This window comes from Felis catus, chromosome C2, assembly GCF_018350175.1.
Source record: "Felis catus isolate Fca126 chromosome C2, F.catus_Fca126_mat1.0, whole genome shotgun sequence".
NCBI classification, from domain to species: domain Eukaryota; kingdom Metazoa; phylum Chordata; class Mammalia; order Carnivora; family Felidae; genus Felis; species Felis catus.
The window spans coordinates 9,791,536-9,807,699 of record NC_058376.1 but is presented as its reverse complement, the minus strand read 5'-3'; the positions used below and the strand labels follow the sequence as shown (position 1 = coordinate 9,807,699).

At 43.2% G+C, this 16,164-nt stretch overlaps 1 protein-coding gene across 3 annotated transcripts in view; it reads right to left on the bottom strand.

The window, feature by feature from the left end:
* LOC109491637 overlaps positions 1–16,164 on the bottom strand; it is a 309,568-nt gene that overhangs the window by 191,525 nt on the left and 101,879 nt on the right. Inside the window, exon 2 of one of the 3 annotated variants that reach the window (XM_045036641.1) lies at positions 12,641–15,493. The exons of the other annotated variants lie outside the window; for them this stretch is intronic. Coding sequence (XP_044892576.1) covers positions 15,305–15,493 — 189 coding nt within the window. The 3' untranslated portion in view covers positions 12,641–15,304. Of the gene's footprint in view, positions 1–12,640; positions 15,494–16,164 lie in introns of those variants that run through there. 3 annotated transcript variants of the gene reach the window in all.

Genomic DNA, 16,164 nt, shown 5'->3' with positions numbered 1-16,164 from the left:
TTGCCAAGTAGTATTCCATTGTATATATAAACCACATCTTCTTTATCCATTCATTCGTTGATGGACATTTGGGCTTTTTCCATAATTTGGCTATTGTTGATAGCACTGCTATAAACACATCTCCGAAGGCAAGGGAAATAAAAGTGAAAAACGAACACTGGGACCTCATCAAGATAAAAAGCTGCTGCATATCAAAGGAAACAATCAACAAAACTAAAAGGCAACCAACAGATTGGGAGAAGATATTTTCAAATGACGTACCAGACAAAGGGTTAGTATCCAAAATCTATAAAGAACTTACAAAACTCAACACCCAAAAAACAAATAGTACAATGAAGAAATGGGCAGAAGACATGAATAGACACTTTTCCAAAGAAGACATCCAGATGGCCAACAGACACATGAAAAGATGCTCAACATCATTCATCATCAGGGGAAGACAAATCAAAACCACAAGCAGATACCACCTCGCACTGGTCACAGTGGCTAAAATTAACAACTCAGGAAACAACAGATGTTGGCGAGGATGTGGAGAAATGGGAACCATCTTGCACTGTTGGTGGGAATGCAAACTGGTGCAGCCGCTCTGGAAAACAATGTGGAGGTTCCTCAAAAAATTAAAAATAGAATTACCCTATGACCCAGCAATAACACTACCAGGAATTTATCCAAAGAATACAGGGGCGCTGATTCATAGACTTGTTTTTAACGGGATTTCTTGGCTTGAGATCTGCTGTGTACATTTAGTCTCACACTCGCTGTGTCAGCTTGTACTTTCTGATTTCCCTCAAGCAACTCTTTCTACCCAAGGTCCAGAACATAAAGTCCATATCTGGGACTGGTGGTTGGAGCTTTTGATCCCTATTTCAATGACAGGACAGTCCTTGTCACTTGGAGTTCAGTCTCATCTCGTCCACCAAGGATGTTGACGCCTGAACTCACTCGCAGTACACTACTACAACCCAGGCTCATGGTAGTGACCCACATCCAGAGTCTCCAGGCCACCTTCTGCTCCAACGCTGACTTCCTGTTTCTTGTACCTGGAGATCTCCCTTTCCAGCTTTTGAATTCACCTATGGATTTTCACGTTGTTGTTATTTTTGGAGTAGAAGTGGGGGACTTTCACGATTACCTCATTTGACTATCTTGACCGGAAGTTTAAAGGAACTTTGCTACTCTAGAGGAATTCCCTCGTGGGTAATGCCCCTAACTGGATGCCTTTCCAGCCATCCACCTCTACCTCTGAGTCCTACAAGAGCAAGCAAATGCCTTTATAGCAAGACAAAAAAATGCCTACACATTTTCTCTTCTGAAAGAGAAAGCATGATGTGCATTAATGAGTTTTAATATGCTCAGTGAACACTCATCTTGCTGTACTCAACAAATATAAGATGTTAGTGAAGCAAAAGGGAGGTTTCTACCTCTGTGTTCCTGGCTCAGAAGTGAAAGGACACATAAGAAGCATCGTTTATCTTGAAAATATAATTTTGACAAGAAGATTCTTTCTTTGCAACTCTTCCTCACCCCAACCCTGGTTGGAAACTCTGAGCTGTTTCACGTATATGCAAAGCTGAATGAGCCTGAAGCAGAGCCGTTCAATAACATATAATAGAAATGTTAACTGCAGTATTGATTTTTTATTATGTTTGTATTGCCTGTTTAATTTTATTTCCCTTGCAGGAAATTTTTTAATCAAAAATCCAGTTATCGAAAAGCCCCATAAGCCAACTGATAGTAGCAAGATGCGAGGAAACACAGGCACTAAATCACTCCTGGTTATTCCCTCGTCCACCTTCACCCACCCCCAGTGAGAGTTCAAAACCAAAAGCTCCTCCATTTCCAACTGAGAGTAAATGCGTGTGACCTTCAGTTCCACAGAGGTTAACCTACTCTGATTAACTTTTCCATGTTATTCCATTAAATAAAAACAGTTTTGACACCCAGAGACTAAAGCATCCTAGAGATAATACAATAACCCTATGCAATCATTTCAAATTGGATTGTAATAATTCATTTAGGTGACCATACATATTTGTTATATGTAATATGAAACATCGCAAAATGAAATCAATAGAAATGTTTCTTGTTAATGAAGATATACTGGGCTGTTATGTGTGGGTTGCGGACTCAATACCACAGAAATCTTATTTGTATTATAAATTTCAGGGTATCCTGAGAGTTACAAATGAAGATAGCATTTCTTAAAGAAGCGATGGCTGGTCATTTAGAAAATTATATCATAAATTTATGTCGTTTCTTGGTCTTTCAAGGTCTTTGCACATAGTCTTATAATTTGGGCAAAAATTCTGAGTTATTACACTCAACTATCTAAAAATGAACTTTTATCCAAACTTCCACTTTAAAATTACAGAATTCAAAATAATTTACCTTTGCTAAGTCCTAAAGGAGTCACCCCAGAATATTTCAATACACAATTTAGGGTATAAACAATGAAGATAACAGAGGTAGAAATAGATAGATAGGTATAGGTATAGATATATAACTATAAACACACATCAACCAATGTGACTGCTTTGAACTTTGCTGAAATGCTACCCTTAACTTCACGTATGAAATATAATGTGGTATGGTGTAGTATAATAGATTCTATATATTTATTTATACATATACCTAAATATGATTGTTTTAATTTTATGTTATTTAAACTCACACAGTGTTTTTAAATGCTCATTTTAATAGAAAGTTCTGCATTTTGAACATTATGGTGACATCTCAGATGTAAAATCAGCTATACAAAATTAGTAAGGTCATGAATTATGATTCCATTTACACTCCTCTTTTCAAAGCTCATATGCTTTACCGCTAGTGAGACTTTCACCGTGAAGAAGGCTCATAAGAATGACACCTGTGCCTAGTGACAGAAAAGGGTCATAAAATGCAAAGAGTTCTTCGCAACAAAGAAACGGTCATCCTAGGTAAAACATGTTTAAAACGGATTCATAACAAATCCTCATTTCTCCATCTTTTCACCGGTGCCCCTCTCGCTCCCTTGTCTGCAAGCCTCAACTTTAGAGGAAAATGATGCCAAAAACGCAATTCCCCTAACCTGCTTTCACTAATTCACAATTCTCACCCGAAATCTGGATCTATCTGCTTCCTCTGTGCCCCATGAGCCTACTGGATTTGGTAGCATCCATTTCCACCCCCCCTCAAGGGGCTGTCTAAATGGACAAGGGCAGGGCTTGGCTGTGCCTTGGCTTTGCTTTCCCAGTCTCCGAAGTATCTGGAGTCTTGAGCCTGCAAGCTATGTTGCCCCCTAACTCAGCCCTGCACCGTTTCCACCCTCCCTCCCCTCCCCACATTCACTGGAGACTTTGGTTGCTATGTTTGACTTTTTTAAGGGTCCATCTGCACACCTCACTTCCTTGAGCTTCTCCAGGCTCTTCCCCAAATCACACCTGGGGCTCTCCTCACAAGGTACCACTCCGCCTCTGAAATCAGCAACTCTGGGATTCTGTGCTTGTGTCCTCTGCTCCCCTGAGCTCACCTGCTCTGCCAGTCCAGTATCTCCAGTTCTTCAGGGGCTTTACATTTGCATCATCACGGGTGTCTAGACTGTCTCCCTTCTAACTCTGCCCTCATCCTGGTCATATCCTAGCTCTGCCCACCTACACTCCAATTGCCTCTCTAGCTACTTATTTCATTCCTTCTCTTCCAAGTGAGATTTCTTGAAGGAATAGCTTACACCTCGCTCTGCTTCCACTCCTCCTTCTCATTCCCCAATCCCACTACCAACACTCATGACACTGCTCGGGCTGAAGTCCCTACTGCCCCATTAACTTCCAAATACAGCTGAATTATTTCCATCTTTATTTATCTCTATCCTCTGTGGCCAGGAGCTGCCATTTTCCCAACCTTCTCATTCTGTGAACTCATGAATTCCCAGACCCATAGTTACTGCATCTTTATCCATGAAAGTCCCTCTTCCTCCATCTGTTCTTTTTTATAATTTTAAATTTTATTTTCTCAACAATGAACTCTTTCAAACACTCAAAAGTGCAGAGTCTAGCAGGCTCATCTTGGAATCTCTTACTTTCCCACACTCTATGCTTGATCTTGGTGGTTTCATCCATTATTCTATGCTCCCTTCCCCCTTAACAGCGTTAACTGTAAAATCTTTTCCACGGTTTTGTCCCGCTCTGTGGGCCTGTCTGCTCCCACCTCCAGCCATCCCCACCCGGATGCCCTCCAGGCAACTCAACCACGCTGACCTCTCAGCCGCCCACCAGTCTGTTCTCCTCCTTCACTGTTTGTATTGGTGATTCTCTGTCTTGCCAACTAAGCTGGACACACAGTCATGCTTCTGGCAAAGTTCTGCGACCACAGCTCACAAATATCTTTATACTCTATCCCTCCTCCAATGCCCCACACACGGCTTTCATCCAGGCTCTTGCATTTCTCACTGGATTTGGTGTAACCATTTCCTCATAGGCCTGGATCCTCAGTCTTGGCCCACTCCCTCCAGTCCAGTCTCCATCCATCTCTACACACATTTTTTTTAATACAATAAAAATCCCGTTGTGCCACCTCCCTACTTAGAAGGCATTGGGGTCATTCCTTGAACTGACCATAAGGTCCAGGCTGTAACATGGATACCAATTCCTCCTGAGGGGTCCCCGCCCTTCAGGTCTTGGGTCCAGTACAACACTGCCCCTCTATGAATACCTCTAACGCTGCTCTGATCACATTGCTGCTACCATTTGTGGGTCTGTCTCCCTGACCCATCTGTGTGTGCCCAGGAAGCAGAGACTTGGATCTCTGCATAACCAGGATTTAGCGCATCTCCTGGCATCAGGTGAAAGCTCCATAAGCACCCAACACATCCTGACTCAAGAGCTTGTTCATATGCCCACAGATGGTGTGCTGGAATTTAATAGAAAATCAATAAAACAGCTAAGGATTGTTAGAACCCCACTAAGGGCACACTGTTCAGTATAAACTAAACAAATCTTCCTATTCAAAAGCTACCATTTCAATTGCTTTAAAGCAAGTCATGTGCAGCTAGCATTATAAATTACTCCCAAGCCCTCAAAAGCTATTACTTAGGAAAGCCATAAGCATATAATCAAATGCTCACTTAAAAGGTTGAACCCTTGTCTTGTCACAGAAAACTGGAGGCTGATAGCTATGCATGAGGTGACCCACAGATGACAGACCTTTATCCCAAGGCATGACTCTGGAATTGTTCGCACTGTGAAGCCATGTAATGACAGACAGGAACTGGGGCCGGGCTGTTCATTTATTTTTTAAGTTTGTATATTTATTTAGAGAGACAGAGAGAGAATACAAGCAGGGGAGGGCAGAGAGAGGGAGAGAGAGAATCCCAAGCAGGCTCCATGCTGTCAGCGCAGAGCCCAAAGCAGGGGCTCGATCTCACGAACTGTGAGATCCTGACCTGAGCCCCAATCAAGATTTGGACACTTAACTGACTGAGTCACCTAGGCATCCCAGGCCTGGCTTTTTAGATGTGTGTGTGGTGGGGGGCGGGGGTGGGGGGAGCAGAGAACAGGATCTAAGGCAAGGAGTCCCCACCCCAAGTGTTTGAGAATTGGGGTCACCTGAGCCCCAGAGTTCAGGGAGGCTAAGAATCCTCCTCCACCATATCATGGAATATATAATTAAGCTAATCAAGCTGATAATGTATTGAAAGTGAATAAGTTATTATGAATTCTCCAGAGATGGAGCCCCATGTGATTTGGTTATTCTCTTTCTTCCCCCAGATCCATTCTCTGCCCTTTGCTCCCCTGTTTGGCACCCAAGTGGCCCACCCACCAAACATTTCCAGTGATTCTACTTGTCCTGTGATTGCCGCTTGGGCTCTGACAATGGCAGGTCCTGGCAGGAGACCGGGGTTGGAGGAGACAAAGGCCAGGGCCCTTGTTCTCTCCACGCCTTGTCTGCCAACCCTCAGTCTCGCCGATGGCTGCACTCCTCTGCCCATGGCCCCAGCCTCGGTCAGGAGAGCATCCCCCACAGATCTCATTCTCTGCCCTGCACCTCCCAAGCCTACAGGAACTAACAGAGTCCCACTGATGCTTACCCCTGGGTGCACCATGCTTCTTGATTCCTTTTCCCTTTACCTCTGAAAGGGTCCAGTGAACCCCTGGAGTGTGCTATCGGTTTCCTGCCAGGAACCTGATGGGGAAGACCTCCTTGATGTCACCAGGAGCCTGACTCCACAGCCGCACAATCTTCCAGACAGTCATACTTGGCACTTGTGCTCACTGAGCAGACAGATCTCTCTGGGGGTCGACCCTGATGTCCAAACCCTTCCTCCACTGTATCAGTCAGGTTTCTCCAGGGAAACAGAGCCAACAGGATATATTTGAAAGAATTGGCTTATACAATTGTTGGGACTGGCAAGGCTGAAATCCATAGGACCAGCTGGCAGGCAAGAGATTCAGGTCAGAGTTGGCATTGCCATTTCAATTTTTCTACATTTCAGTCCAGAAACAGGATTGCTTCTTCTCTGGGGAGCGTCAGTCTTTGTTCTGAAGGCCTTTGACTGATTGGATGAAGCCCATCCATGTTACAGAGAGCAATACGCTTCGTTGAAGTCAACTGATTTTAGGCACTGTCCACATCTGAAAATATATTCATAGCCACATCAAGCTAGGGTGCGACCAAACACCTGTGCACCAGAGTCAAGCCAGATGACACATAAAATCAACCATCACACCCATCTACCACATAGATTCCATTTACTTTGGGTAAGGAGGTTCCTCTTTACCTCAGAAGCGAACAAGGGCTTAGAACAATGTGTACTCACTTCCATTCTCTGCCCCAGGAGATAAGGCAAAGAAGCACCTGAAGAAATAACAAAGACTGGGGCGCCTGGGTGGCTCAGTGGGTTAAGCATCCAACTTTGGTTCAGGTCATGAGCTCACTGTTCCTGGGCCCAAGCCCCACATCGGGCTCCACACTGTCAGTGCGGAGCCTGCTTGGGATTCTCCCCCTCTCCTTGTCTCTCTCTCTGCCCCTCCCCTACTTTCTCGTTCTCTCTCTCTCTCTCTCTCTCTCTCTCTCTCTCTCAAAATAAATAAATAAACTTTAAAAAAAAAAAGGAAGAAGCAACACAAACAAACACCTTCATGCTACTGGAGGACACCATCCAAAAACTCGTCAGGCTCTGCACGAAGTACAACCCTGCTACTAGCCTTTATTAACACCAATTGGCTTGTGCTTGAAACTGCCCCAGAAATTTAGAAATATGGACATTAGGGTTAGAAGGAATTTGAACTCTGACCCAGGAGATCAAAGCCTGACAGCTCGGTATGCTAAACTATATTAAAATGTATGACTGAAAGAAGAGGTCCATATTTATTTTTCCTGTTTGTAAAGAGCCTGCACTAAATGATAGTGAGAGACAAGCAGTCTGAGAAGGTACGTATTTCCTAAGTATTCCAGAGCTTGTGGTCATACGAGGAGGCTGTCTATAGAAAGGAAAAATGTAAAAGTCTTCTAGAAAGAATAGCTGAGACATTTGCTTATTTGAAAATCAAGAAGGTATTTATGAATTACTAATGCCTGAAAAACCACATGACTGTCACAATGGACCTGGCCTGAATCTATTTATTTATTTTTTTAACATTTATTTATTTTTGAGACAGAGACAGAGCATGAACAGGGGAGGGGCAGAGAGAGAGGGAGACACAGAATCGGAAGCAGGCTCCAGGCTCTGAGCCATCAGCCCAGAGCCCAACGCAGGGCTCAAACTCAAGGACCGCGAGATCGTGACCTGAGCTGAAGTTGGACGCTTAACCGACTGAGCCACCCAGGCGCCCCCTGAATCTCTTTTAAATATAACACAATACAACCCCAACTTTCTCTTAGCCTGTGTGCCATGGAAGGTGCCAGTGGGAGACTGAGGAAAGGTTGTTTGGGAGCCAGTCCAGGGTATTTATTCCTTCCACGGTGTAGTTTTGCAATAGCTGCCCCCCTCCACCTGTAGCTACAACACCTGTCAGGGGCGTCTCATCCCCTAAGTTCTTCGTCCCCCACCCCCTGAACACCTAAGGGAGGCACAGACCTCCTGCCAAATGCCTCTCCATGCCTCCTTGCCACCAACAGAATCTAAGAGAAACAAAATGTCAAGAATGGGAAAACACATAAGCCCTAAGAGAAATGTCAGCACTGTGTACCTCAGAATTCCTTCTATCTTCCTCCAACACGAGTCCTCTTTCTAGAACAAGCTCAGCAAGTTGCTAGTCACTCTTTGATTATGTCCCTTTCTGAACATCTATGACAATTCCCTTTACATTTGCTCTTCTACCTACCTCATTCTGCCCATCTCTGTGACTATCTCTCTATGTCTCTCTCTGCCCCCTCCTTTTCAGTAGTCACATACTTAAGTCCAAGACCCAGATTTTCTCATTCACGTACCACAGCAGAAGACTTTTTTGTATGCGAAACAAACATGAAGGGAGTGCCAGATATACTAAATAGAAGCCATTTGCTTTATACTATGATTTCTTAAACTACATAGGTCTCAAAGCTTTCTTCTGGAGGATTGATGCTTCCCTGTCTCTGTTGGACATTTTCTTTGATCATTAAGTGCCTTTGCATGGCTTTAGCTGGCACTGTCTTTAACTACAGCCTCACACTACCATGCGAAGTAAGGACGCATGCACCTAGAGCATCTGAGCCACTATGAGAACAGGATGAATTTTTCTTTCTTTTCTTTGTGAAATCTCTACAGCTACTTGGTAGATTGGAGCCAACAGAGGCCAGATTCTGGAAACAGAAAGCAAAATGCTTGAAAAGAAAAGAAGAGAAGAGAAGAGAAGAGAAGAGAAGAGAAGAAGAGAAGAGAAAAAAGAAAAGAAAAGAAAAGAAAAGAAAAGAAAAGACCTCAGAATATGTACTTTCTTTTCTCTTGATACAGAGGTGCCATCCATCTGAGACCACCAAGTAATGCCTCTTCTGGAAAATGCTCATCCATCATTGTCCATTGTCCATTGTCCATCATTGATGGACCGGTGGGGACAGCACACCTCCCGGATTGCACCAGTGTCAATTTCCTGGTGGTGATACTTTTACAGTCGTTATGCAAGATGTTATCCCTGCGGACAACTGGGTAAAGGGGGTACTGGATCTCTATTATTTCTTACAACTGCCTATGACTTAACAATGATCTCAAAAGAACAAGTTTAATATCAATATAAAAAAATATAATCTAAAAGGTAAAATAACAAAGAACTGAGCATATCATGGCAAAGGGGAAAGTGGGCAGTAACATGGTAAGTCCAAGGGTAATTAAAAAGCAGAGAAACACAAGCCCACAACCCTCTGCAGCTGTGAGCAGTGGTCTTACACTTTCATCTAAGTTTCCTACTGGCCACAGAGGGAATCAGTTGCAAGGCTCACGGTACCCATAGATTTTTTTTTTTAATTTTTTTTTTCAACGTTTATTTATTTTTGGGACAGAGAGAGACAGAGCATGAACGGGGGAGGGGCAGAGAGAGAGGGAGACACAGAATCAGAAACAGGCTCCAGGCTCTGAGCCATCAGCCCAGAGCCCGACGCGGGGCTCGAACTCACGGACCGCGAGATCGTGACCTGGCTGAAGTCGGACGCTTAACCGACTGCGCCACCCAGGCGCCCCATAGATTTTTTTTTAAGTGGGGAGGAGAGACTGAAGTTCTGATACTGCAACCTGGGAGGAGTTTGTTCCTTGAATCCCTACAGACATGTTGTATTGCACCCAACAACACATCTACAAGAGATAAAACAGAAAAATCCATTAAGACTGTCTTCTAACTCCTTGTACATTTCAGAAAAACAAAAATTCTCAGGGGCCAATAAATTTCACCCACAAGTAATGAAAGGAAGCATGGTGATGTCATGTGACCACCTTTCTGCTATCATTATTCACAATTATTGAATTACATTTTCATCCTGACACCACGAAATATCTGTTCTTCAGAAACAACGGGCAAAGGTGAGGCTTCAATACATTTTCTAGAATCTTTCTTTTAAGCAAAACCCAACTGCTTGCCAGGTATTGCCTGTCCTCCCCCACTCTCCCCATCCTCAGCACCAGATCCTGGCTGTGTGGCTCCAAACACAACTCATACAGAAACTGGTCACAGCACTGCAGGTCCCTGGCTGAGGAGACACTAAAGCCATTGTTGGTACTGAGATTCCTGCAAAGCTCCGTCTCCCATGTGAACAAAAGCAGAACTGGGAAGTTTTTTAAATAGTCCTTGGGCAGACGTTTCCATGCTGGTTGCTACTGCACTTCAGACAGACACCAACCCAGCTCGTCTTCTTAAGCGCACGACGGAGAAATGAAAGTTGAAGAAATACCTAAGTGACTCTATTAAGCTCAAACTCTACTGGTTGGTAGGGATCCAAAAGCAAAGAATCAAACTTGTGGCCTCTAAATTCCTGAAGCTGATTATCTGTCCAATACCAAGCATCAATAAAGATCCTGGAGAAGCCACACTGAATCAAATGGAAAACAAAACACTGTAGACTCACGATGCAAATGCTAGGTTTGAAGGAGCAACCTGAGAAATGAAACCAGGAAGTGATCTTTCAATGGGGTCTTGGAAAGAGAGGAATTATACAGACTGCCGTAAAAAAGAAGGTGCTCCTCACATGAAGTATATCAGGGACAGAAACATGAAGGTGGGGTTTGCAGCTCATCCGGGGAACATTGAGCAGATAGACTTTGTTGGTGAAATAGGGTGGAAAGTCACGGGGAGAGACAGCAGGAGAGAGGACCAGCTAATACAAGTCTCTGGATACTACACGATGGCATTTAGAGGTCTCACAAAGAATGAGATCAGTATGTACACGCTAGCAACAAAAAGTAGAAACAAAGGAATGGCTTGTGCATCAGAGGTACTCTGCCTAAATTATTTTTGATCTATTGGCACATCTTTTTATGATCTACTAAAAAATTTAATTTTTCATTCATCTATTGTATTCAACAAGCACAAGTTGCAAGCCCAGATTATTAATGATGTCAGATCTTGTATTACTAAAACAAATGCATAAAGGTTCCATTTCTGATGACAAAAAGAGGGTCATTTGTTTCAATCATGGAGGACAATCTTATTAAACATTGCCAACTTACTGCCAAGCTGGCTGGTCACCAATGCGCAGCCACAGAGCAAATGGAATGTAGAAGACTGTCAATCTTCAGACAGTGTCACTGCCCCCAAAATAATAAACTTAGGAGGAGACAAATCTGTTGTGACTTGGACACTTTTACTTCTTAATTCTGGAGTCTTTCAAGTTCGACATTTCCATAATCCTTTCATGTAGCAACTAAGCTGTTTGGCAAATGCTAGTGAGGATGGGCTAAAAGGGTCTTATCCTCTATAAACCTCGTACATAACTCGGATAAACTGACTTACCCTTTCAGGAAAGTAATTTAGAAAAATAAAAAGCCTCTAAAAAGTGTTTATATCCTTTGACCAAATAATCCTACTTCTCAGTCTAGGGAAATTATCCAGAATGCAGAAAAGGCTTTGCACTCAAGAATGTCCATTACTGTGTTGCTTCTAATGGCCAAAAACAATAAAGCCCACCAATTTTCTGATTTAATAAATTATGGCCCAGCCACAGAAAGAAGTGCTTATGGAATGTTACATGTATATTATGCTGTATGCACTATGCTTCCAAATATATAAACACGGTTCCCAGAAAGTATATGAACAAGGTTCCCAAAACAAAGACTAAAAGACAATGGCACCAAAATTTGACAGTGGTTTTGTGGGTGTTGAGACATGATGTATCTGTTCATTTTCTTCTATATTCTTTACTGTATTTTTAAAACTGTTTCAACAACCATGTATTGCCTTTAAATCCAGGGTGCCTGTTGGTGGGAATGCAAACTGGTGCAGCCACTCTGGAAAACAGTGTGGAGGTTCCTCAAAAAAATTAAAAATAGATCTCTCTATGACCCAGCGATAGAACTGCTAGGAATTTACCCAAGGGATACAGGAGGACTGATGCATAGGGGCACTTGGACCCCAATGTTTATAGCAGCACTTTCAACAATAGCCAAATTATGGAAAGAGCCTAAATATCCATCAACTGATGAGTGGATAAAGAAATTGTGGTTTATATACACAATGGAATACTACATGGCAATGAGAAAGAATGAAATCTGGCCTTTTGTAGCAACGTGGATGGAACTGGAGAGTGTTATGCTAAGTGAAATAAGTCATACAGAGAAAGACAGATACCATATGTTTTCACTCTTATGTGGATCCTGAGAAACTTACCAGAAGACCATGGGGGAGGGGAAGGAAAAAAAAAGTTAGAGAGGCAGAGAGCCAAACCATAAGAGACTCTTAAAAACTGAGAATAAACTGAGGGTTGATGGGGGGTGGGAGGGAGGGGAGGATGGGTGATGGGCATGGAAGAGGGCACCTGTTGGGATGAGCACTGGGTGTTGTATGGAAACCAATTTGACAATAAATTTAATATTTAAAAAAATAATAAAAATATCAATCAATCAATCCAGGGTGCCTGTGTGGCTCAGTTGGTTGAGTGTCCAACTTCAGCTCAGGTCATGATCTCATGGCTCTTGAGTTCGACCTCTGTGTTGGGCTCTATGCTGACAGCTCAGAGCCTGCCTGTTTCAGATTCTGTGTCTCCCTCTCTCTCTCTGCCCTCCGCAGCTTGCTCGTGCACTCTCTCAAAAATATTTTAAAAAATTAAATGCAAATAGAACTCTTGAAACATTTCTGAACAGGCTCATCCCAGAAGGTCTCTGAGCTGGGAGGCACCAGGAAATGTGAACAGCCAAGATGAGAGCCGAATCCAGAAGTGAGAGTAGCTCCCATTACACCAGAGGGATAAATGTGTTTATTCCAGGCTTGTCGAAAGGAGCTCAGAAGAGATTCACAGGGAATGAGGCCAACATTAAGATACTTCCCAGGTCCCCGAATTGGTCGGGCTCCTACCTAGATGGCCTTGAGGTAGGAGCAATAATAAAAATGCCAGTTAGCTTGAGGGGATCCAAAAAGAAGAAGGTCTTGTATCCCAATTTCTATTTGGAATTCTGGGAGGAGACCGCTTTGTGGGATGCCCAAAGGCAACATGAGGTGGTCCCAGTAAAAACTGAAATGGCAGAGTGGGAGCTGGAGGCTCTGAAGTAGTTCCCATCCCAGATCTCTAGCTTGAGCAGCAAAGCATGGAAAGATCCAGAAGTTCCCATGAGCCTCAGTGGTGGAACAGGCCAACAGACTGAAGCAGCCTAGAGCTGAGACAAAGAGCCAAGTAAGGACACTAGTGACCAAAGGGCCATGGCACCAGCAGCAGATGCTGGCACAAACCCTTGACTAGAAAAGGTTCACCCCTTTGTTTAGTTTAAAACCCTTCGAGCCTCAAATGCACAGAGTTGAGTTAATCATCCTCCTAGTTAATGGTGAGCCATCATTTAGTGGCATGCCAGTATTGGTTTGTGTTGGACTGATGACTGATTGGTTGCCTTTTATTCCCTTTCCCATATGTCTCTCTCTCCTACCATGGGTGGTCACCTCATTGCGTTTGACTAGTGTTGAGTTTGAATGTATTCTTAAGAAGTATAGTGATGGGGCATCTGGGTGGCTCAGTCCATTAAGTGCCTGACTTTGGCTCAGGTCATGATCTCACAGTTTATAAGTTTGAACCCCACATCAGGCTCTCCACTCTCAGAGAGAAGCCTGAGCCCACTTCAGATCCTCTGTCTCCCTCTCTCTCTGCCCCTCCCCTGATCACTCTCCTCTCTCTCAAAATAAATAAAACATTTAAAAACTTGTTTTAAAAAAGTATAGTGTTAATCTACGTAAATGGTGATGTCCTAAAGATACCATTCTATTTTTATTTTCTTCATTCTGTTTTTAAAGTCTATTCGCCCTATTGTGTGTACGCCTAGTTTGGTGTCTGAGTAGTATTCCTTGATTTATTTACACATTCGCCAAGTAATGAACACCTCAGATGTGTTCATCTCCAGCGCAGACACTGCTGCAATGGATACTCTTGCATAGTATGGGCCCTTGTGAGAATTCCTCTGGTATTTATCAGCGGGACAGGAATTTCTGCATTACAATGGACATACCTACTTAACCTAAGGACTACTCTTTGCTTTTAAAAATGGCTCCATAAGATTTCACTTCCATCAACAATACTGGAGGGCTGCAGTTTCCCCCATCTGCATGTTCACACACATGCACACACGCCTGTGCTAGACACACAGCTGCACTGCCCAGATCTCCAAGAAAGGACCCGCTGCCCAGCTGCAGGGAGTGAGATCAACAGTCAGTCCCCACTGTCAGCTCCTGCAGGGTCTGCCTCGGTCCCAGAACACTTGGTCTCCAACCTCCTGAAGTTCATTATTTGACCAAGGCCAAAGATAGATAAAGACCGGGCCCCAGGTCTCACCCTTCCTAGGGTAGCTCGCATCTGGGGGGCGTGAAGGGCCAGCTATTTCACCTGATGCTGGCAACCCTGAAGGGCAATTTCCACTCGAGAGCCCTTGGCTGGGCTGCCTAAGGCTTGCCCTGCCTGCATCATATCTCAGCTTCTCTCTCTGCCCAATTCTGCATCCTCCCCGCTCCTGTCTCAGGTGTTGAGCCCTAATAAACATCTTAACCAAGCTCTGTCTTGAAGGTCTGTTCCTACAGAGCCCAGCCTGCAATAGCACCCCTCAACTTTCTAATTTGGCAAGTCTACTACATGGCAAACAGTATCTTATTGCTTTTTTGACTTTCATTCTCTGTTTCCTAATGAGTTGGAACATTTATTAATATACTTGGTAGTTACTCAGATATCGCCTCCTCTGAATTATGAAATCCACTTTTCCTGGTTTCTCTGACTTTTTCATACTAATATGTAGGAATTCCTTGATTATCCTTTACAAGCCTTTCAATTTTAGAGTCATAAATATCTTCTCCTAGCCTGCCTTCTACCCAGTAACTATGCCTATAGGAGATTCTACAATGAATTGGATTCTCAAGTTTCATGTCATAAAATCTACCAAGTTTTTACCTTCAGTTGTGATATTGAGGTTTGGTGTAAGAAGGCTTCTCCTTCGTCCAAGGCATAAAGATATTTTCTTTTATTTTTATAGTGCTACTTCTTATGTTTGCTCTCTTTTATTACTTTCGATGTTGTGTAATTGCTTTTCCAGTGAAGCTTTTAAAAAGTCCAAATTGTTATGAATCCTTTGCAAGCAGACCCTGATCTCTTCACTCAGAGACCCACCCCAGCTCTCCACCCCAGTCCACATCAATGCCATTACATGCCTGCATGTTAGAATGAGTTCTCAGAGGTGAACGTCACCCTAGACACTCTCCATGATACCACCCATGAGGATGGGATGGCCATGGACAGGAACAGAGGGCTCATTGTCCTGGTGGTGAAGGAAAAGAAATGGACATACTGTGGAGTAGAGGGGGCTCCAGGGTCTTAGAGATGCAGGTTTGTGGAGGGGCTGAGTCCTTGTCATTTCCCCAGGACACATGTGTTCTTCCTGAATAGAGAAAGGCATATCCTTAAGTTATTCCACAGCAACTTATCTGTGTGTGAATATGATACTCTTTCTCCCAAGAAAAGAATTTTAAAAATAGCCCTTCATACTGTCTCACAAGTCCAAATTACTTACAGCCTCCATATACGTTTACACAGGTACTTTATTAAAACACCCTGGAAATGCCCTAACGTGCATGTGATCGTTCAGTTGTATTTATATAAGAGGAATTATGGTGCTTCTAGAAGAGCACTGGATGGAGAGTCAAGAGAACTGAAAACTGGCCACTAGCTACATGACCTCCCACTTCTATGAGCCTCAATTTCCTCTTACGAGGTGGTTTCTAACACCCCTTCGCATTTAACTGCCTGTGATTCAAATATACGATTATATTCCTAGAGAATTACATAGTACCAAACTACCTCAGAAACACATTTGGAACCCAGCAAGTGAATTTCACTGAAATATACTATTATGTGAAAATGTTTATGTGTGAATTCTGATTGTTCTTTTAAAATATGTCCTTTAAATACTATCAATTGGTAAACAGCTGAAGTGGTTTTAAAATCTAATAAGTGCACATTATGACCTAACAAGGCTCCTGTATGTTCTACTCAGAACAGATGAATCCTTCAATTTTTTAATGGTTTTTAGACATTTATAACATTGCTAGT